This window comes from Mytilus edulis, chromosome 3 (genome assembly GCF_963676685.1).
Source record: "Mytilus edulis chromosome 3, xbMytEdul2.2, whole genome shotgun sequence".
NCBI classification, from domain to species: Eukaryota; Metazoa; Mollusca; class Bivalvia; order Mytilida; family Mytilidae; genus Mytilus; species Mytilus edulis.
Window position 1 is genome coordinate 28542635 of NC_092346.1, and position 17568 is coordinate 28560202.

The 17568-nt window shown below is 31.7% G+C and overlaps 1 protein-coding gene across 1 annotated transcript in view; it reads right to left on the reverse strand.

The window, feature by feature from the left end:
• LOC139516175 (adenylate cyclase type 10-like) overlaps positions 1-17568 on the reverse strand; it is a 41668-nt gene that overhangs the window by 19740 nt on the left and 4360 nt on the right. Inside the window, exons 2-19 of the mRNA XM_071306082.1 lie at positions 15954-16139; positions 15351-15488; positions 14533-14679; positions 13960-14165; positions 13082-13118; positions 11935-12102; positions 11630-11712; positions 10976-11126; positions 10558-10589; positions 8613-8731; positions 6908-6984; positions 6302-6535; positions 4719-4881; positions 3593-3785; positions 3000-3098; positions 2313-2596; positions 1527-1752; positions 868-1033 (exon numbers count right to left, since the gene is read on the reverse strand). Coding sequence (XP_071162183.1) covers positions 868-1033; positions 1527-1752; positions 2313-2596; positions 3000-3098; positions 3593-3785; positions 4719-4881; positions 6302-6535; positions 6908-6984; positions 8613-8731; positions 10558-10589; positions 10976-11126; positions 11630-11712; positions 11935-12102; positions 13082-13118; positions 13960-14165; positions 14533-14679; positions 15351-15488; positions 15954-16139 — 2709 coding nt within the window. The remainder of the gene's footprint in view (positions 1-867; positions 1034-1526; positions 1753-2312; positions 2597-2999; positions 3099-3592; positions 3786-4718; positions 4882-6301; positions 6536-6907; positions 6985-8612; positions 8732-10557; positions 10590-10975; positions 11127-11629; positions 11713-11934; positions 12103-13081; positions 13119-13959; positions 14166-14532; positions 14680-15350; positions 15489-15953; positions 16140-17568) is intronic.

Sequence of the window (17568 nt, forward strand, 5' to 3'; positions counted from 1 at the left end):
TACCGAATTGCTGATGGAGAAGGAATTGGAAGAAGACATTGATCATTGTGTTGATGATAATGTGCTACCTTTAGAAACACAGACTGCCCTGAAACGACTGAAATCTAGGAAAAGAGCATACATGAGTGGCGAGAGGTTGTGCGGTCTTGCCATGCTCCATGTTCATCGCGATAAGGATATAAGCAGACCAACGTTATGATTCTAAAACAATTTGACTAAACCCACAATAGAAATAATTGGCAAACTCTACTGAATCGATGTTTGTTCTATGTTCTGGCGGCAGATTTAAATTTATATTTGGATGATTATCTTACATACAAATTCAAATAAAGTTGGTATTAGTAAAAGTCTTTCAATATGAACAATTTATATAAAAACTATCCAAATTCAAAACATTATCAAACTCTCTAAAAATGCCTAGAACGCAGGATTTTGCACCATTCATTTCATACCCTCAGCTCAATTATTTTGCCTCACTAAAATAAGATGCCTAGTTACGGCCTTGGCGAGCATTATGATGCAAATGCAAACAATGGAAAACGAAGTGAAAGTATTTTAATTGATCAGATATTCTTTACAATCAAAGAGAACTTTTATATGCAAAATATCGGACGTCACAAGTCATTAACTTCCGGTCGAAACGGAAACCTGAATAAACCGGCTCACTGTCCAAACCGGCCCTTTTTCATAGTCCCGTAGCCGGCCGGTTTATACAGGTTTTACTGTACCAATATACGACCAAAAACTTTTCAATTTTTGCGGTCGTATAAAAAAACAAATATCAGCATCCAACATTAAGAAAGTTCCTTCAAGGTTTCACCCACCCCCCTCCTCCCTCCCCTCAAAAGGTAAGTACCCATCACTAACTTTTCATGATGTCTGGTACAGGTATATCTACTGGATTGACATGTGGAGAAAACAAAGCAATTCTTTGTTTAGACTTTCCCTTGTGTTCTGTCTCCTTATGGATGTATCCCAAATCTTTTAAAAAGTTGGCAGATGTTGGTTCTTTGCTGTCCATTAAAGTTTCAATCTGAAATATTTATATCAAGGAGATAATTTTTAGACTTGGAAAGAATCTTGAGTGTTCAAAAATTAAGACATCAATGGAGCACCAATAAAATGGCCAAAAATAAATATTTTCTTTGTCATACCTCACATCAGTCATCAGCTACTATTGTAGGCCATACACAAATGTGTCACCTGATTATTAGTTCTTCTGCCTAAAATACCTTAATACAGAAAACCTAAAAATCTATAATTCACAAGCATAAACATAAATTGGTCTCTAGATGTCTTTTTTTTTTTAAATGTTTGTGTTATTGGGTTGCTGTCTAATAAGCATATGTTTACATCACATCTCCTTCCATTAGTACCTTTAATTCAATTGGCAATATCTGTTGTGAGAAACAAATGTGAATATCTGTACAATAAAGCTAAGAATAAGAAAGGACTAATAAATTGTAGTTTACAAAAATATGCAATATACAGAAGACCACCTTATTCATCTATATTTATGTACTAACTGAAGTAGCTGTAAGAAATATATCATTGAGCTGTTTAAACTCAGCGGCAGGGTGTTCAGCTCTGTACTGTATACGTTTGATATGGTTAGCATTAGGAGCAATGGTAGACTCTTCTATATGACTTCCTTCTTCTGTCTCTATTATCATCAACTGCCTCTTTTCTACCATGTCAATTAGAACTTGTTCACACCAGTATGGTACACCATGACATCTTTCTTTCAGTAATCTAAAAGTAATAACTGATTATTTCAAAAGTAAAAATTAAAAATTGTAACACTATATTACAGTAGGGCAACATAAAATGTATTCCCTCCTTTCCCACCCAAGTACTATTTTGTGAATCTTAATTTTGGTTGAAAATATTTGTTTTCACATTATTTTTAGAAATAAGAATGAAAAGAATCCTCTGAAAAGGTACACAAGTATTTTATTGGTTGTCTTCAGTTACCTGCACCTCTTATCAATTTGTTCTCTTGGGGGCTTCAGTAGCCAAGTGATACAAGAAGTTTGTCAGCAATGCTGATAGCCTGTCAAGACTCAGGTTAACTCTGATCTGAATTGACCAGTATTGCTATTTTCAATGAAGAAGGTCATGGTTCTCTTAAAGCACTCAGTCTTCCTCCACTTATAAAAAAATGGCTGCTACTAATAGCCAAGAGTTCCTACAACAAATCAATCTTTTGGCTTTTTTTGGTTTTTTTCAGGGGGGAGGAAAGTAGTTTTGAGGAAAATTATATTTTATCTTTTTAATTTACACATGAATGCCTTCATAATTCAATTATCTACCTTTCTAGTGCAACTGGTATTCTTACGACATCCATCAACTGACAGGCTAATGCTGTCAAGTATTTACTTTCTATCCCCCCTATATCTTCAATATATATGTTACGACTGTCAAAGAAATTGGCTGCAGCTGGACAAGATGGTTCATCTACTGCTTTAGGTCTGATTGAAAGTACTAAAAGAATATGGGTCAGTTGGCTCAAATAATAGAGTGTGGTCCAGGATTCCTCATCTATGTTATGAGCATCATCTAATATTATGACAACTGGGGTGCTTTTATAGATACACTGAAAAGGTGAATAAAAAACATGAGATTGTGTCAAGAAACTTAAGTATATTGTGTGGCTTTAAGTTTCAAAATTCACATTTGGAAATGTATTTTTAAACCCCCAGATCTGTCTGGAATCTGATGATTTTATATCATTGTGTCATCATTGTCTTTACTGAAACAATTATTTGTTGGATATTAAAGAACTGGCATGAATCTTAAAAATTCATTAGGAATATTCAAGGTGTGTTGTCTTTTCTAATAAATTGCCTCGAATTTGATAATTAATTCTTCAAAATTTTTAAAGGAAATCAATTCTCTGAAAGGGTGACAAAAATTAGAAATTTCGACATACACTACTTCAAAATTTGTAGAGCTCGGTTCTTAAGACATACCATCTATGAAACCTAGAATATACATACCAGTTCTGCTATTGTACCAATGAGTTCATTAGCTTTGGATAAATCATCTGGATTTCCCATAACCTCATCTGACTTGATGTAAATGTTAACCTTTGACAGCTAAAAATGATACAGATATTCTTGAATTTAAAGCCATGAATCTATCTTTCATCAATTTTTCAATGCTAAAATGCCAGGTTTTTTCTTTTTTGATTCAGATATCAAATATTATATCTGACAGTCAAAATGTTTTTTAAATGCTAATATTTTCTCACTATTTGTAATTGTTTTTTCTCAATATTTCAAAATTTCAATATAGGAAGATTTTTTGTAGATATATTTGACAAACTTGCACTTCATTTGAACTATGGTGAATACTAGTAGTTGTCTCATCAGCAATTATATCACATCTCCTTATTTTTATAATGAATTTTTTGCTGACATGAAAGAAAAATGCAGAGGCCAATTTCTAAATTTTAAAACAAAGCACGTAACAACAATACAGATAGATCAACATGTCAGTTTAACAAAAAAATATCACCAAGAAGAATTTAAATTTTTCTTAGATGTTGAAATGGATCAACTATCTGCCAACAGATTCACCTGTATATTACCTGTGTACCAAGTACATGTGGCATGAGGCCAAGACTCCCCAACAAGCCTTTTGATGCTATTTTCTCTATAATCTCAGGTTCCCTGTCTATTTGGTGGGAGAAACCGGCACTTGTTATCAACATTCTCATTATATGCCTGGTCAGGAAATTATTGTTAAATCTGTCATTCATTTGCACTGCACAGGATATCACTCTGAAAAAAATAATAAAGTTATAGCTTCAAAATTAATTAAAATTTATCAGATTATAATGTATTTTCAAATTAAAAAAAGGTTTTGCAATTTTGTTTGTTTAATAGCATAGTATCCCTGAAATAATTTACAGCAGAATTCTGTCTGAACAAAAACATGCAAAGCATAGCACGAATATGAACCCTTATTTGTAATAGGCTAACATGCTAAACTATTTTTACATGCTTAATCGTTATATACACCCCAAAAAAATCAAATTGTAAAACATTTTGATATAGTATAGATATGAAAACCACTTTGTTATAGACTAACATGCTGATAAAAAAAAATACCATTCTATCAATATAACAACAAAATTTTCCCAAACAATGTTATTTTTTTCTACAAATGCTGAAAATTGCTATTTGGTGTATTTTTCCTTTAATAGATCTTTTTCTGTGATAACTTTTCATACAATGCTTCTTGCCTAAGAAAAGAATTATTGCTAGAAACTAAGGAAACCATACTATTGTCAATATAAACATCAGTGATATCATAGGCAAAAGAGCGATACACAGATCAGCAGTTGTCTTTTAGACTCAAGGATGTTTCTCTGCCACCTCACATCTGAGGGTTGTTGCCCTTTGATGAGATTGTAGCTGAGAAACATCCTCTCATTGTATGAACCTGTTATACAAGTGAGAGGTTAAGCTAGCTATAAAACCAGGTTTAATCCATCATTTTTCGACACTAGAAAATGCCTGTACCAAGTCAGGAATAAGACAGTTGTTATGTATCCATTCATTTGATGTTTTTGAGCTTTTGATTTTGCCATTCGCTTAGAGACTTTCTGTTTAGAATTTTCCTCAGAGTTTGGAATTTTTGTTATTTAACTTGCATTTAAAAAAACATTGATAATCTATAAATATTAACACAGCTAAATAAATCCATCATACCTTAAGTCTCTATGTTCTGCACCAACTATCAAATGGTCCAATAATCTGGTTTTACCTATCCCAGAAGCACCCACATACACAAGATGCCGGACCTTTTTACCAACATCTTCATTTTTCAAAGTTATCACTTGCTCTTCAAACATTTCTACTTCTTTTCTACAGCCTTGAAGAAAAAAATGGATGCAGCAAAAAACAACAAAATAATGAATTTTACATTCAAAAGTGAAGTTCTTCATGAAATCAGGTTCCTATTTATAAAATTTGGTTTTAATTCTAAATGTTTTCTTTCATGTTTGGTAATTTAACAGACAAATGGCTATGAAACTAGAGGCTCTAAGGAGCCTGAGTTGATCACCTAACAATGAACACTTTCATTTATTTTTTGCTGTATTTGTCAAAACTTTTAGGAATTATTGGTCCTCAATGCTCTTCAACTTTGTACTTTATTTGGCTTTTTAACCTCTTTTTGATTTGAGTGTCACTGATGAGTCTTTTGTAGATGAAACGATCTTCTGGCGCAAATACAAAATTTTGATCCTGGTATATATGATGAGTTTATTTCAAACATTGTAGTATAGAATTCAAGACAAAAATCTCTTTTTTGTTGTCATCTTTAATCATGTTAATTGCCGATAATTTTTCCTGTTGTTAAGTTTCTCTCTATATTCTTTATTTTTTGTTCAAATTTCAAGCAAGTGTAAAAAGCTAGTAAAAAGCAATCACTCCAATAAAGGGTCTACAAACAATAACAGCAAAATTTGAAAAAGATGATTTTTTGTAAAAGTTAATGTATGATGGACAATGACAACAGCCGCAATGTGATGAGAACTGCTTACTTTACCATTTGGACGAGGTGAGCTAAAAAATAATAAATTTTGCTTGAGATACAGCTTTTTTAACTTTCTTAGAAATTATAAAATTATAACAAAATCAATGTATTTTATTTCTTTTGAAATAGGGTTTTTCCCGTTTGCTATTTGTAGTAAATATTTATAGATAGGAACTAGTATAACTAGTTCTGATATTGGTTTTGCAACAGTATGTACTATTTATAAATTTGATGTTAGGTGTATAAGGCACGAGGAAAGTTTTGGCAGTTTCTACAGGTGGGGGTTTAATGGTACTATATAAAGTTTGGCATTTAAATGTATTAGTATCAAAGGTGCTCACAGTTACGTCAAATTGAAGTTGGTAACATTGGTATATATACAGTTGCTGCTATGTTTATTGTACATACAGGGTTGGAGGTATTAGCCGAGGAAAAAGAAACGATGCGAAATAGGAACAACGTTATATGCCATGTATTTATATGCTGTTTCAATGGAAGAATATCTACAATACAGTAAAATAAAATATTGTATCGCAAGAGAAAATAATATGTTACTGCGAGCAACTAATCCTATATCTGTGTTTGTCTTGTTTATAGCCTACTGAATTTAGAGATAAAATACTTTAAATTTGGACGAGCAGGGCGAGGGAGAATTTAAAATCTAATAATGTTGATCCCCATAATATTTTGTTTTAAGCTAGTTTATCTATGAGACAGGGAGAACATAAAATGAATTTCAATTTCATATGCATACCTAATAACGGATAGTGAAAATATGGAACACTGTTTACACCGACACCTAACTCAGCACTTTCTTTAAATTCTCTAATAATTCCAACATTTCGCAATCCCTTCATTCTCTTGGTGATAAGAACATCAAAGTTATTAGCAGGCAGCCTGGATAATTGGAATGTTCTATCATCACAGGTTACTTTGTCTTGGTAGTGCATCATTAACCTTGCTGCAAAGTTTACTCTTCTTCCTATCACTAAAAAAATATGGACTTTTTAACAAACTTAATTTTTCTATATTTATCTGATCTAATTATAAATATTAACTTTCGCATTTTATTATTTCTCTCACCAAAAGCAACACACATTGTGTTGTCAAAATTTCATGTTTAGAGCTTTATATCTTCTTAGTACATAATTTCTGTCCTATTGATAGTGTCTGGTAGGTAAAACACATGGACCAGCTTTTAATCAAATTGCAGTCTCATGAAGAGGGCTAAAAAATACCTAAGAGGGACATTCAAACTCATAAGTCGAAAAAAAAAAAAGAAGGAAAAGACTAAAAGACAATCAAGAGAAGTGTTGTTGTCCTATTGGTACTAAAGACTATGTACACAGAAATGAATTACCTGAATATTCATGTCTTTTGCTATGCCCAACCACTCCACAGAAGGTTGTACCTGTTGTAACACCAATAGATACATGCCTAAAATTATCAAAAAGTCAGACTTATTATATCATAAAAGTGTACCATGGTGGCAGAATAAAACAAGTTTATTGCATGTATACTGATGAATATTTTTCTCTGAGTACAACATTTTCTGATATATAACCCAAGTGGTTGCATGTTCCTTAGAATTGGTAAGAATTAAACTATATGTAATGTGAAAGTTTTATATTATATATGTAGGACTCTGAACCGTGATGGTACTCCGAACCGCGATAGTCAGGCTGAGGTGTGATGGTTTGACACTGAAGTGCGTTTTTTATCACGCTGAGGTGCGATTGTGGCATTGTGACGCTATCTTGTTGATAGTAATGCCGAGGTGTGATGGTGGTCACATTGAAGTGTGATGGTCTATACAAATGACATTTTCAATGTTTTTCATATGTCGATGTAGAAGACAATTTGTAAGAAGCAGTTTTCCAGGAGTCGATTTCACAAAAAAAACTTACGACTAAGATTGATCTGAAGTATACTGAATTGTTCATAACTTACGATCAATCTTAGTCGTAAGTTGTTTTGTGAAATTGATTGCACGTTTTTAAGTTGATTGGAAGGGGGGGCTTACAAAATTTATTAACAACAACAAACATGGAGGATTGGTGAAAAGTTAACCTTCTGTACATATTTTTTTTAAGGATGTACTTAGCTGAGGTTTTGGAAATTGGTGTCAAATGTTCGGACTCCTTGGTATTTTTCCATTAGTACTGGGTTAAATTTTTTGACCCATAACACCCATTTTTCTTTGTATAAAATACTTCAATAGCTCATAAAAGGCCGTTTTCCAAAATTTAAGCAATTTCTTAATATTTGTTCTTTCGATTTGAGACCCAAATAATACCAATGCAAATGTAAGGTAAAAGTTCAAGTCAGCCTTTTCCCGCTTTTTTTTACAACTCAAATATCTTGAAAACGAGGTCCATGACCTATCAATATTTTTAGCTTATTTTGTTCCTTAACCGGTGCTCTTTCAAAATGTAGTATCAATTTTTATTTCTTGATTTTTTAAATTTCACCTAAGTACATCCTTAAATCTACAAAAGTTTCCTTTTTACGTATAAGGTGGAGCATGACATTCTTTTAATACATACGGGTTAGCAGACATACTCTCCGTATTATAATATTACGGTAAACAACGATCTTATAAGAGGAACAAAGTACAGATAAAATTTTAATTTAGAATTATAATGTCCACAAAAAAGTCATGTAGAAAATCAAAGTGGACGATCTCTCATTTAGTATGCAAATGTAATTAAGGACAGACCTAGCAAATAATTAATGTAGATTTATATGCAGTAACTAACAATTATATAATCTACATGTACTTCTCAAAATAATCTGTATAATCTTAAACTCTCCATCATGCGTTTGATAAGACTATCCCATGTCAACGAACGGACCAGCGCACTTTGGTGTAGAACATCGCACCTCAGCGTCCCCATCGCACCTCCGAGTCCTACATATATCTTATATTATGGGTGTTTCGGGGTCTTGAAAAAGTCCTTTACATAAAATTCTGGAAATGCCCTTAACTGCACTTATAAGAACATTCTTATGTCAATTTGATATGCTAATGAGACTGTAAAAACTGTCAGAGTGATATAACTTACAAAACTCCTGTAACATCACACAATGTCTCTTTCATTCGATATGAACACATCAATGCATGGGCACAGTCCTGTTCATGCTTAAATCCAGGTAAACCAAATAATACCAGAAAGGTGCAACCCTGGAAATAAAAATATATAAAGACTCTCACAAATTTTTAATTTCATACATCAAGCTGTGTAACTTCTTAAACAAATTTTGAGATTCTTGGCTGAAGAATTCCTTAATTTACAGCTTTTACATTAATGCTAGCAAGACAATTCTTTGTTTGGCTTGCTTGCTTTGTTTGTATCAATGTTTGCTCAAGCATGGCAATTAAGATAGGCGGGGCTTAATTTTAAAACATCACATGACAAATATTTCACATGTTTCCTCACCTGTAAAAATACAATAATTGGTCAATGAAAGAAAAATATAAAGTGTTTTCTTGAATGAGGATGAGAAACTGGACTTCCACAGTTTTGCGCCGAGTAAAAAAAAAGTTTATATCTTTATGACATTGACCTTATATTGGTTGTTTTTTATAACATATCAATCTATTAGTTCAGTGATTTTCGTGTCTGCCGTTCCATTTTGTAACTCAAGAAAAAAAAATTTATGTTAGGGTGTGTTTGAGATGAATATTTTGTCTTGAAAACGTACAAAGAAAGAGTATTTGATACATCATCTCGCTTCAGATTCTATCATTGTTATATAGCAAAGCTACAGGTTGACTTTATAACATAAAAAAATCACAGTACTAAAAGATGAGATATAGGGGTCAAGAGAAATACCTATCCAATGAATCACAAAATCAGAGTAGGTATGTTCGAATAGCTACAGAATTTTACTAAAAGTACTTGACGACAGTCTTTAGTTGGATGATGAAAATGCACATCTTCGAAAAAAAAAAAATAATATTGGCTTCCATTTCTACGATTGTGAAAATGAACTGCCGTAATGGGGAGATAATTTTGACGAAGTAGAATCCTGCCTGTATTGTATATTAACAGGTAAGGAAACATGTGAGAATATTTGTCATGTGATGTTTTAAAATTAAGTGTCCTGAACCTTAAACATAACGTCCACTAAAATTTAAGTATGATGTTTACAAGCTGAAACCCCGCCTATCTTAATTGTCATGCTTGAGCAAACATTGATACAAACAAAGCAAGCAAGCCAAACAAAGATTTGTCTTGCTAGCATTAATGTAAAAGCTGTAATAATAAAAATAATATGAGCACTGTTTACTGTTTGAAAAAACTAACAATTTGATATCATCAGTTTTAAATTCTTATTTCATTTCCTAAGTACTAGAGTATACAATATAAAGCTTAAAGTCAATAGAAACCTCAAATCAAAAAAAATAATGCGTATGTTTTTTATAACTCAATGAATAGTTTTCATTATAAAACTTATGTACATATACTTTTTTCTGAAGAAAAGTCTTTAATTTATTCATATATGTACATATACTTTTTTCTGAAGAAAAGTCTTTAATTTATTCATATTTAGAAGAAGTTTACTTTATTTTAATTGCTTCCTTCAAGGAAGCAATTCCCCCGACATATTTTCCGTATGCAAAGTGACCTCAGTGTGACCCATCTCGTAAAAATCTGGTGATCACAATACGCATGGATGTCCTTAAAATAAACTATTATCTGAATTTACATGTTAAACACTTGCTCAATTTCCATGCTTTTTTGTTGATTTTTTGTCGATTAATGACAAACAGGTGACAATCGTTAAACTTCAGCTTCAAAACACGAACTTTAATTACCTGCCATATTTTCACCACAACACTGACTGATTGAAAAAAAAAATTGACGATTATACGAAATTTACACGAAATAAATGATAAATTCATGCACAGAAGACTAAGTTTATGATGTTTGTATGCATTGGTTCAAGAATTGGAAGAACATTATTTTTCACCGGTCACTCGTTTCTTATGACTTTAATATTTACCTTGTCAAACAGGAAAACTTTATTCAAACAACCTGAAAGTAAAAGTCAAAAGTGAGATTGTGCTAATTAATTCAAAATACTGTATTAAAAGATGCATCTAAACAATAAAAGACTAATTTTCAAGATTTTATAAAAATTATACAAAATAACACCATTCCTAAAATTTCAGGTTAATCAGAGTTTCTTTAATAGTGAATTATCATCTATACTAAACAACAAATGAAAAAAATTGCTATAGATTTCATTGAAAATAAAACATATTTGAGACATTTAGATTCAATTTTTTTTTAATCTTTTTATAAACAGACCTATATTTCTCAAATATCTAAAAACTAACATGATAAAATTGCTGAAACCCATAGAAGAAATCAAATTACTTTACTAAGTGAATATTTTGAATCAAAACATGATACTATACCATGCAATGCTTTGATCTGTATATAAACAACACCAAATATTTTCTGTAAAAGTTCTTCCTCATTCTCATCTTTGTTTAAAACTAGATTTATAAATACTATTGACACTTGTCTCATTTCAGAAAGATACTCTAATGGCTGGAAATCATCAATCTACAAAAAATAATCATTATCAAAATACCTTAAAAACACTTTAATTTGTAAACCTAAGGACAGAGTCTGCCAAGAGCTTTATATTGCATTTGGTTTTTTACTGAAATTTGAACTTTTTATGTTAGATTTCCATTTGTATCTGTTTTTTGTATTATTAGGTTTACTGAAATAAAAAATAGTTAAATTCTGAGGTGGTACCCCAAAATAAGTTTGGACAAAGAAAGACACACACACACAGACAGACAGAATTACAGAAACATAAAGAGAGAACAAGAGATGGACATACAGCCTAAATGGAACAGAAAGACAAACAGATGGATAGGTCATAACCATATCTTCCTTTGAAAAGGAGGAAAACATAATCATATATTAATGTAAAAACAAGTTCCATCTGAAATCAACAAACTATATTCAACAAAAAATATAATTAACAGTAACCATTCAAACTGAAAATTTGTCAAACACAAATGTAACATGAAAATCATTAAACTTTCTGTTTGTACCTTCCTTAACACAGGTGGAAGAATGAAAAGTCGTAATGCTTCATCAAGTTTCATATCAGTAACAGTTTTGACAATACCACGCACTGCAATGTAGTGTAGAGGACTGCAGATGTATATATTAAAATTTGTAATGGAAAAAAATTGACGTAAACAATGGCAGTTGCGATTGAAATTCATGAATGTAAATCTCTATAAGTACCAAAGAAATAAATACTAAATTTCCTATTTTATAAGTTCATATGTTCACAATACAATGAAAAATTCTTGTTTACTATACATCCAGACACTCAATTTTAAATACATACATTTAGACAGTTTAGATGATTTAGACGGAGTTGGTTCCGGGGGCAGATCTGATGGAACTAAAAGATTTGATTCAATATCCACAGGAGGCACTGTTGGTTCTGCTGGTGAAAATGATAACTTAGATGTAAACATCGCTGCATGTCCAACTTTTCTAAAGTGCTTCTTTCCTGAAATCAAAGATAAACAAATCTATAAAATCAGTGCAATCTGAAACAACATGTATATATCATAACAGTCACAGTTCAATCTGTTTTTGACATAAGACAAGTCTTTCAGCATTTTTTTAATTTTTATTAATTTTGTTGTGAAGAGCAATTTTTTTCAATTTACTGGACTGACCCATGTATAAACAGAGAATTTTAAATTATAAGACTCCATATCTTCTGGCCAAGGTTCTTACTGGTCAATTTGATTTTAGGTAAGGTAGTAAAGAATCATTTGCAGGACCAAACAATAGTCCCAGCACATCATCCTTGTCCCAAGTTGATATCCACATGTTCAGATAATGAATACATAATGATGTCGTCAGGGGAGATAAGTCATTGATACTTTTTATTAAAGTTCAAAATGAAAATGAAACTTGATTAGTATCTTATCCAAATTTATATAAAAGTTTTATTGTAAATAAATAAGTCTTTACAAATCATACAATAATTATAAATTTATTTATTAATGCAATAATTTTATCATTGCAAAAAAATTGACCAAATAATACATTAATTTTCCTTGAAACATTCATCAACAAAAAATATGCAGGAATCTTGTTAAATGAATAAGGGCTATTCCAGAAAAAAATGTATGGGGGGGTTGGAAGGCACATTATATTAATAATACATGGGTGATGGGTATCAGAGCAACTTTTCACACTATAATGCACTATAATTCTCAATTACAATTGTCTGGGTGGCGGGTGCTGACAAAAACTGCCTTCCAACCCCCCCATACATTTTTTTCTGGAATAGCCCTAAATAAAAATGGTCAGGTTTTACAGATTACTGGCATTAAAAGCATGAATTATATTTCAGTAAAATCAAGAAATTGATCCTGACAAGGAATCTAAAGAATGGTAAGATTATGCAAAGATTACCGTAATAAATTATTAATAAGGATCTGCATTCAGGGTTGTGTTGCCTTAAAATATCTTACCTGCTCCAGCTGCTGGTATAATTTTCTCTGATAAAATCTGAAAAAAGTATATGTAACATGAATTATAATACCAGTTATAAAGATAACATAACTAATTTTACTTAATATTAAACCATAATAGAGATGATTGCATAATTGTATTTCTCTTTGCTGATTCATCTTGAAGAATCTGGGTTTTTTGTTGTTTTTTTAAATTTAAAAGTTTACATTTGCATCAAGTTTTCAATTACAAGGCAAATCATCTGTTCAATTAGTAAGGAAGTTTCTTTATCTCTTTCATCTTTCTAGGGACTGCAGCTGAAAGAAAATGTATTATCCATCTATCTTTTTTAAGCTATAATGCAAATTGTGAATGTGTCTGAGTAGAAATATTTTGTAACAAACCTGTACAAGTAATAACATTTGTTAAAGTTTAAGTCTTTTTAGTTTAGGGCTATTCCAGAAAAAAATGTATGGGGGGGTTGGAAGGCAGTTTTTGTCAGCACCCGCCACCCAGACAATTGTAATTGAGAATTATAATGCATTATAGTGTGAAAAGTTGCTTTGATACCCATCACCCATGTATTATTAATACAATGTGCCTTCCAACCCCTCCATACATTTTTTTCTGGAATAGCCCTTATAATAATATGTCTTTTTATCATACTGAGGAATCATAATCATTTATGCTAAACTAAATGGCCTTGGATAGTGTGGGTATTTGTGAACTATGAATTAAGGTGTTTAACGTTATACAAATTACCTATAGGATGTTATGCAAAATTTCTTGATAAAAACATGAAAACATAAGTATCAACATAAAGCACATTTTTTTTCAATCAATGAAAATTGGTACCAATGGCAATGAACATAAAAAATCCACAGTAGCCAAAACTTACATGTATATGCTTCTCGTCATGTAAAAGTTCTGTTTCATATTTCTCTTGTGTGCAAAGACTCCAAGCATCTGGCGATACTACCACATAACCAGACTGACAAAAACTCTCAGCAACATTTACATCTGACACTGCTTTGCCGGTCTCAACATAAACTCTAAATTCATTATTGCCAAGAAAGGTGACTTTCATGGGTCCTGTGGAAATACCTACAAAAAAGTGTTTCCAAATCTGTTTAATAAATGTGGTATCAATCATTTAGAAAAGAAGTAGATACCCCATCTCCTACCCAATAACTCATTGAGCAGGCACCATTCTTTTGACATATTTATTAGTTTAAGGCATCATTAGGATCAAAGGCTTAATATAATTCTGTGAAATAATACGAATGATGACATTATTAATTCCTTTTATAAAAAGCTGTGTAATGACCTAAAGTGTGTGTCAGTTGGTCTCTAGTGAATAGTTGGGTCATATGCAATCATACCCCATCTTCTTATTTTTAAAAGATCAAGTTGGTCTTCCTTCCCCGTTTACATATTATACATAATAAAAAACAAAAAGTGTCTAACATACCCATTTTAACAGTAAGTGTAATTCCAATATCAGTTTGCCATTCTCCATATTCTTTCTGGATGTCTAAACAACAAGCAATAACTCTTTCTAAAATAGGTGTCATTTCAGTCTCACTGTTCACTCTCCATACTGCCAAAATAGCATCCCCTAGCAGTAAAATAATGTGTTTAACAAACTGATACCTATTTGATTAACATGTATATAGATATAAAATTTCATAAATTTCATAAATTTTATATCTGGGCTGTTCCATAAAACAAACATAACTTAGGTCAAGAAGGTACTTTAAAATCTCCACTATAATTGACTTCAAATGCTTTTTTTGTGCAGCGAAAATATAAGTCAAATTTTAAATTGCCTCTGTAGGTGGTTACCCAATTTTCCAAGTGACTTACCAGGGTCCATATATGTTTCAAGGGAATAGCTTTATGACTGAGTTGCTATTAAACAGAAGTATGAATACTTTTAAAGATTTAAATGAATTGTATAAATTTGCAGTAAATCAGCCAAATCAGGTCAGATACTGGTATCGTGGTATCTATGATGAGTTTATACTAAGAATACTTAGAACTTTGGCCTTCAAAATAAAATAAAAACATTGATGGGGGGTCAAGAATCAAAGATATACAAGCTTAAACTTATGTTTCAATAAGTTGCAATGGGTAGTGACTCCTTTTAAAATCAGCAACATTCATTAGAATTTAGTATTGATAACTAAACTTGAAAATTCATTTAACTTTCATTATATTTCAATGAAAATAAGAATCATTTGCATTTACAAATGCTTGAGACAGATAGACAAATAAATCTATGATTACCTGCAAATTTAAGAACATCCCCTTCAGATGATATGAGATTTTCTACTATGGCACCAAGGTATCCATTCAATGTTTTTGTCAGTTTATCAATACCAGAGTCCTGCATTGCACTGTAGCGTTCACACAGAGCAGTAAATCCTGAAAATATAATCATTCTTTCATCAGCCATAGTAATAAACTAATACTAGTAAAAAGTATAATTTTAGTCTTTTGATAAACACCTTAACATTTTGAATGTCAGTCAATGACCAATGCAGGTCAAAAGTACTGTCTGACAAAGCAATATAAGATCTAAGCCTTAAAGTGTTCATTCTTTCAAATAAGTAGTAATCGGTCAGAAATTATTATAGATGAGATGTTATTTGTAAAAATAATCATATATTGATTCATCAAGTCTGTCAGAGATTTGGAATACAAGGCAAACAGTAGGCTGGACACATTGTACGGTTAAAAAGGAACATTTCAAAAACTACTATACATGTATTTTTAGCACGAATCAACCCACTGATGTCTGAAAAGAACAAAAATGCAGCATATTTAGAGCAATTCTAATCTAATCATACCCCAATAAGATTTAAAACATATCAAGGGGCAATAGGTTACCTGAAACATCTGCGAACACAAGAACAGTTGAATACTCTGTAGACCATGGTAGCTTCCTGTTATGATCAGCAAAGGTAACTATGCCAGGAACATGAGGAGTCAGTTTATCAAGCAGTGAATCATCATCTGGATCGGCATTCAATCCTTTGGCTTGACGAATCAACCGTATAATTTTGGGGACTCTCCCTGAAAAAATAATGCAAAAAGATACATACTTTCCATACTTATTTTTGTGGATTGATGCAAAATTAATTGGTCTGTCAGTTGGTCAATTGACCAATGTTGACTGTTCTAATGTCAATCTCCATTGCACATCATGCATCTATATTTTCCAATGGCAAAATCTCAGATACATGTACATGTACATTTTTTATTTCTTTGAAATATTTTCATACTTATATCCCTCAAGAAATTAGGTGCCAGAGCATCTGTAATGCATTGTCCCTAATATTTCTTTATTTCCAAGGGACATAAATCTTTTAAAAAATTTTGATCTGCACTGTTTATCAATCTTGTCCAAGATAAGATTGCTTACAAAGCAATTTTTGAAAATAAATAATATTTCCAAGGCAAAGGGACATAATTCCTCTTAACCCTTTCAACGCTACACAAAAAAATAGAAATATGGCTGCTGCATTTTTTTTGTGTTCATTCATTAGGACAGTATTTTCCTTTTCAGACTGCTGTATCTTTTATATTATATGAGATACAGAGAAAGTTATTGCACGAAAAATACTCAGTAGAGCATGAACTGTAATGTTAGGCAATTATTTTAGTGAAATTTTTACCAGGTTACCTGCATTTTCAGGTAATTAACAGGTAAAAGGTGTAATTTATTATATTTGTGTTGAATTTTGAATAAAAACTACTTTCAGTCTTCATTCATTTTGTTGTTTTATCTGCCATATAATAAAGAAGACACCAGTTGACCGATTCCGTAGCGTATTGCACTATACACAACGTATTATGTAATCGTGGCACAAATAAATAGCTCCGTCCTAAAAAAAATCAGTCAACCTCCGTTTTCCCCCCTTTTTGTACGTCTCGTAATGATCGATCAAATCATATTTTCCACACGAATTAAATATAATAAACACATTGAGATAACAAGAAACCTTCTACTTAATCCTCGTTGTTAGTTTCGCCATAGAAATGCTGAAATTCCCATATTTACAGCTTCGTTTCGGATTTCCGCCATTTGCATTTGTCAAAATATTTGTTTTTATTTTCCTTCTACTGCATGATTTTACTATAAAAATTACCGGGATTTCAAGCGCAAATAAGACCTTGTATATCCTAGATTCAAACGAGGAAAAATTAGAGAGAACCCGATTGAAAACCGAATGGTTTAAGAGTCCTAATGAAAAATCATTTTTCATCGCGGCATATGCCGCGAATAGCAGTGGCAAACGGCATACGTCATCGCAGCATATGCTGTGTATAGCGTTGAAAGGGTTAAAAAATTCAACAAGGCAAGATTTTAAAATCACTCAAAACATGACATATAAATGATTGATATAAACATGATGAAATGAATTCATAAATACATTTATGACAGAAGGCTGAGTGCTAATAATGTAATTTTTTATATTATCAAGGAGCATAACTCCACTAA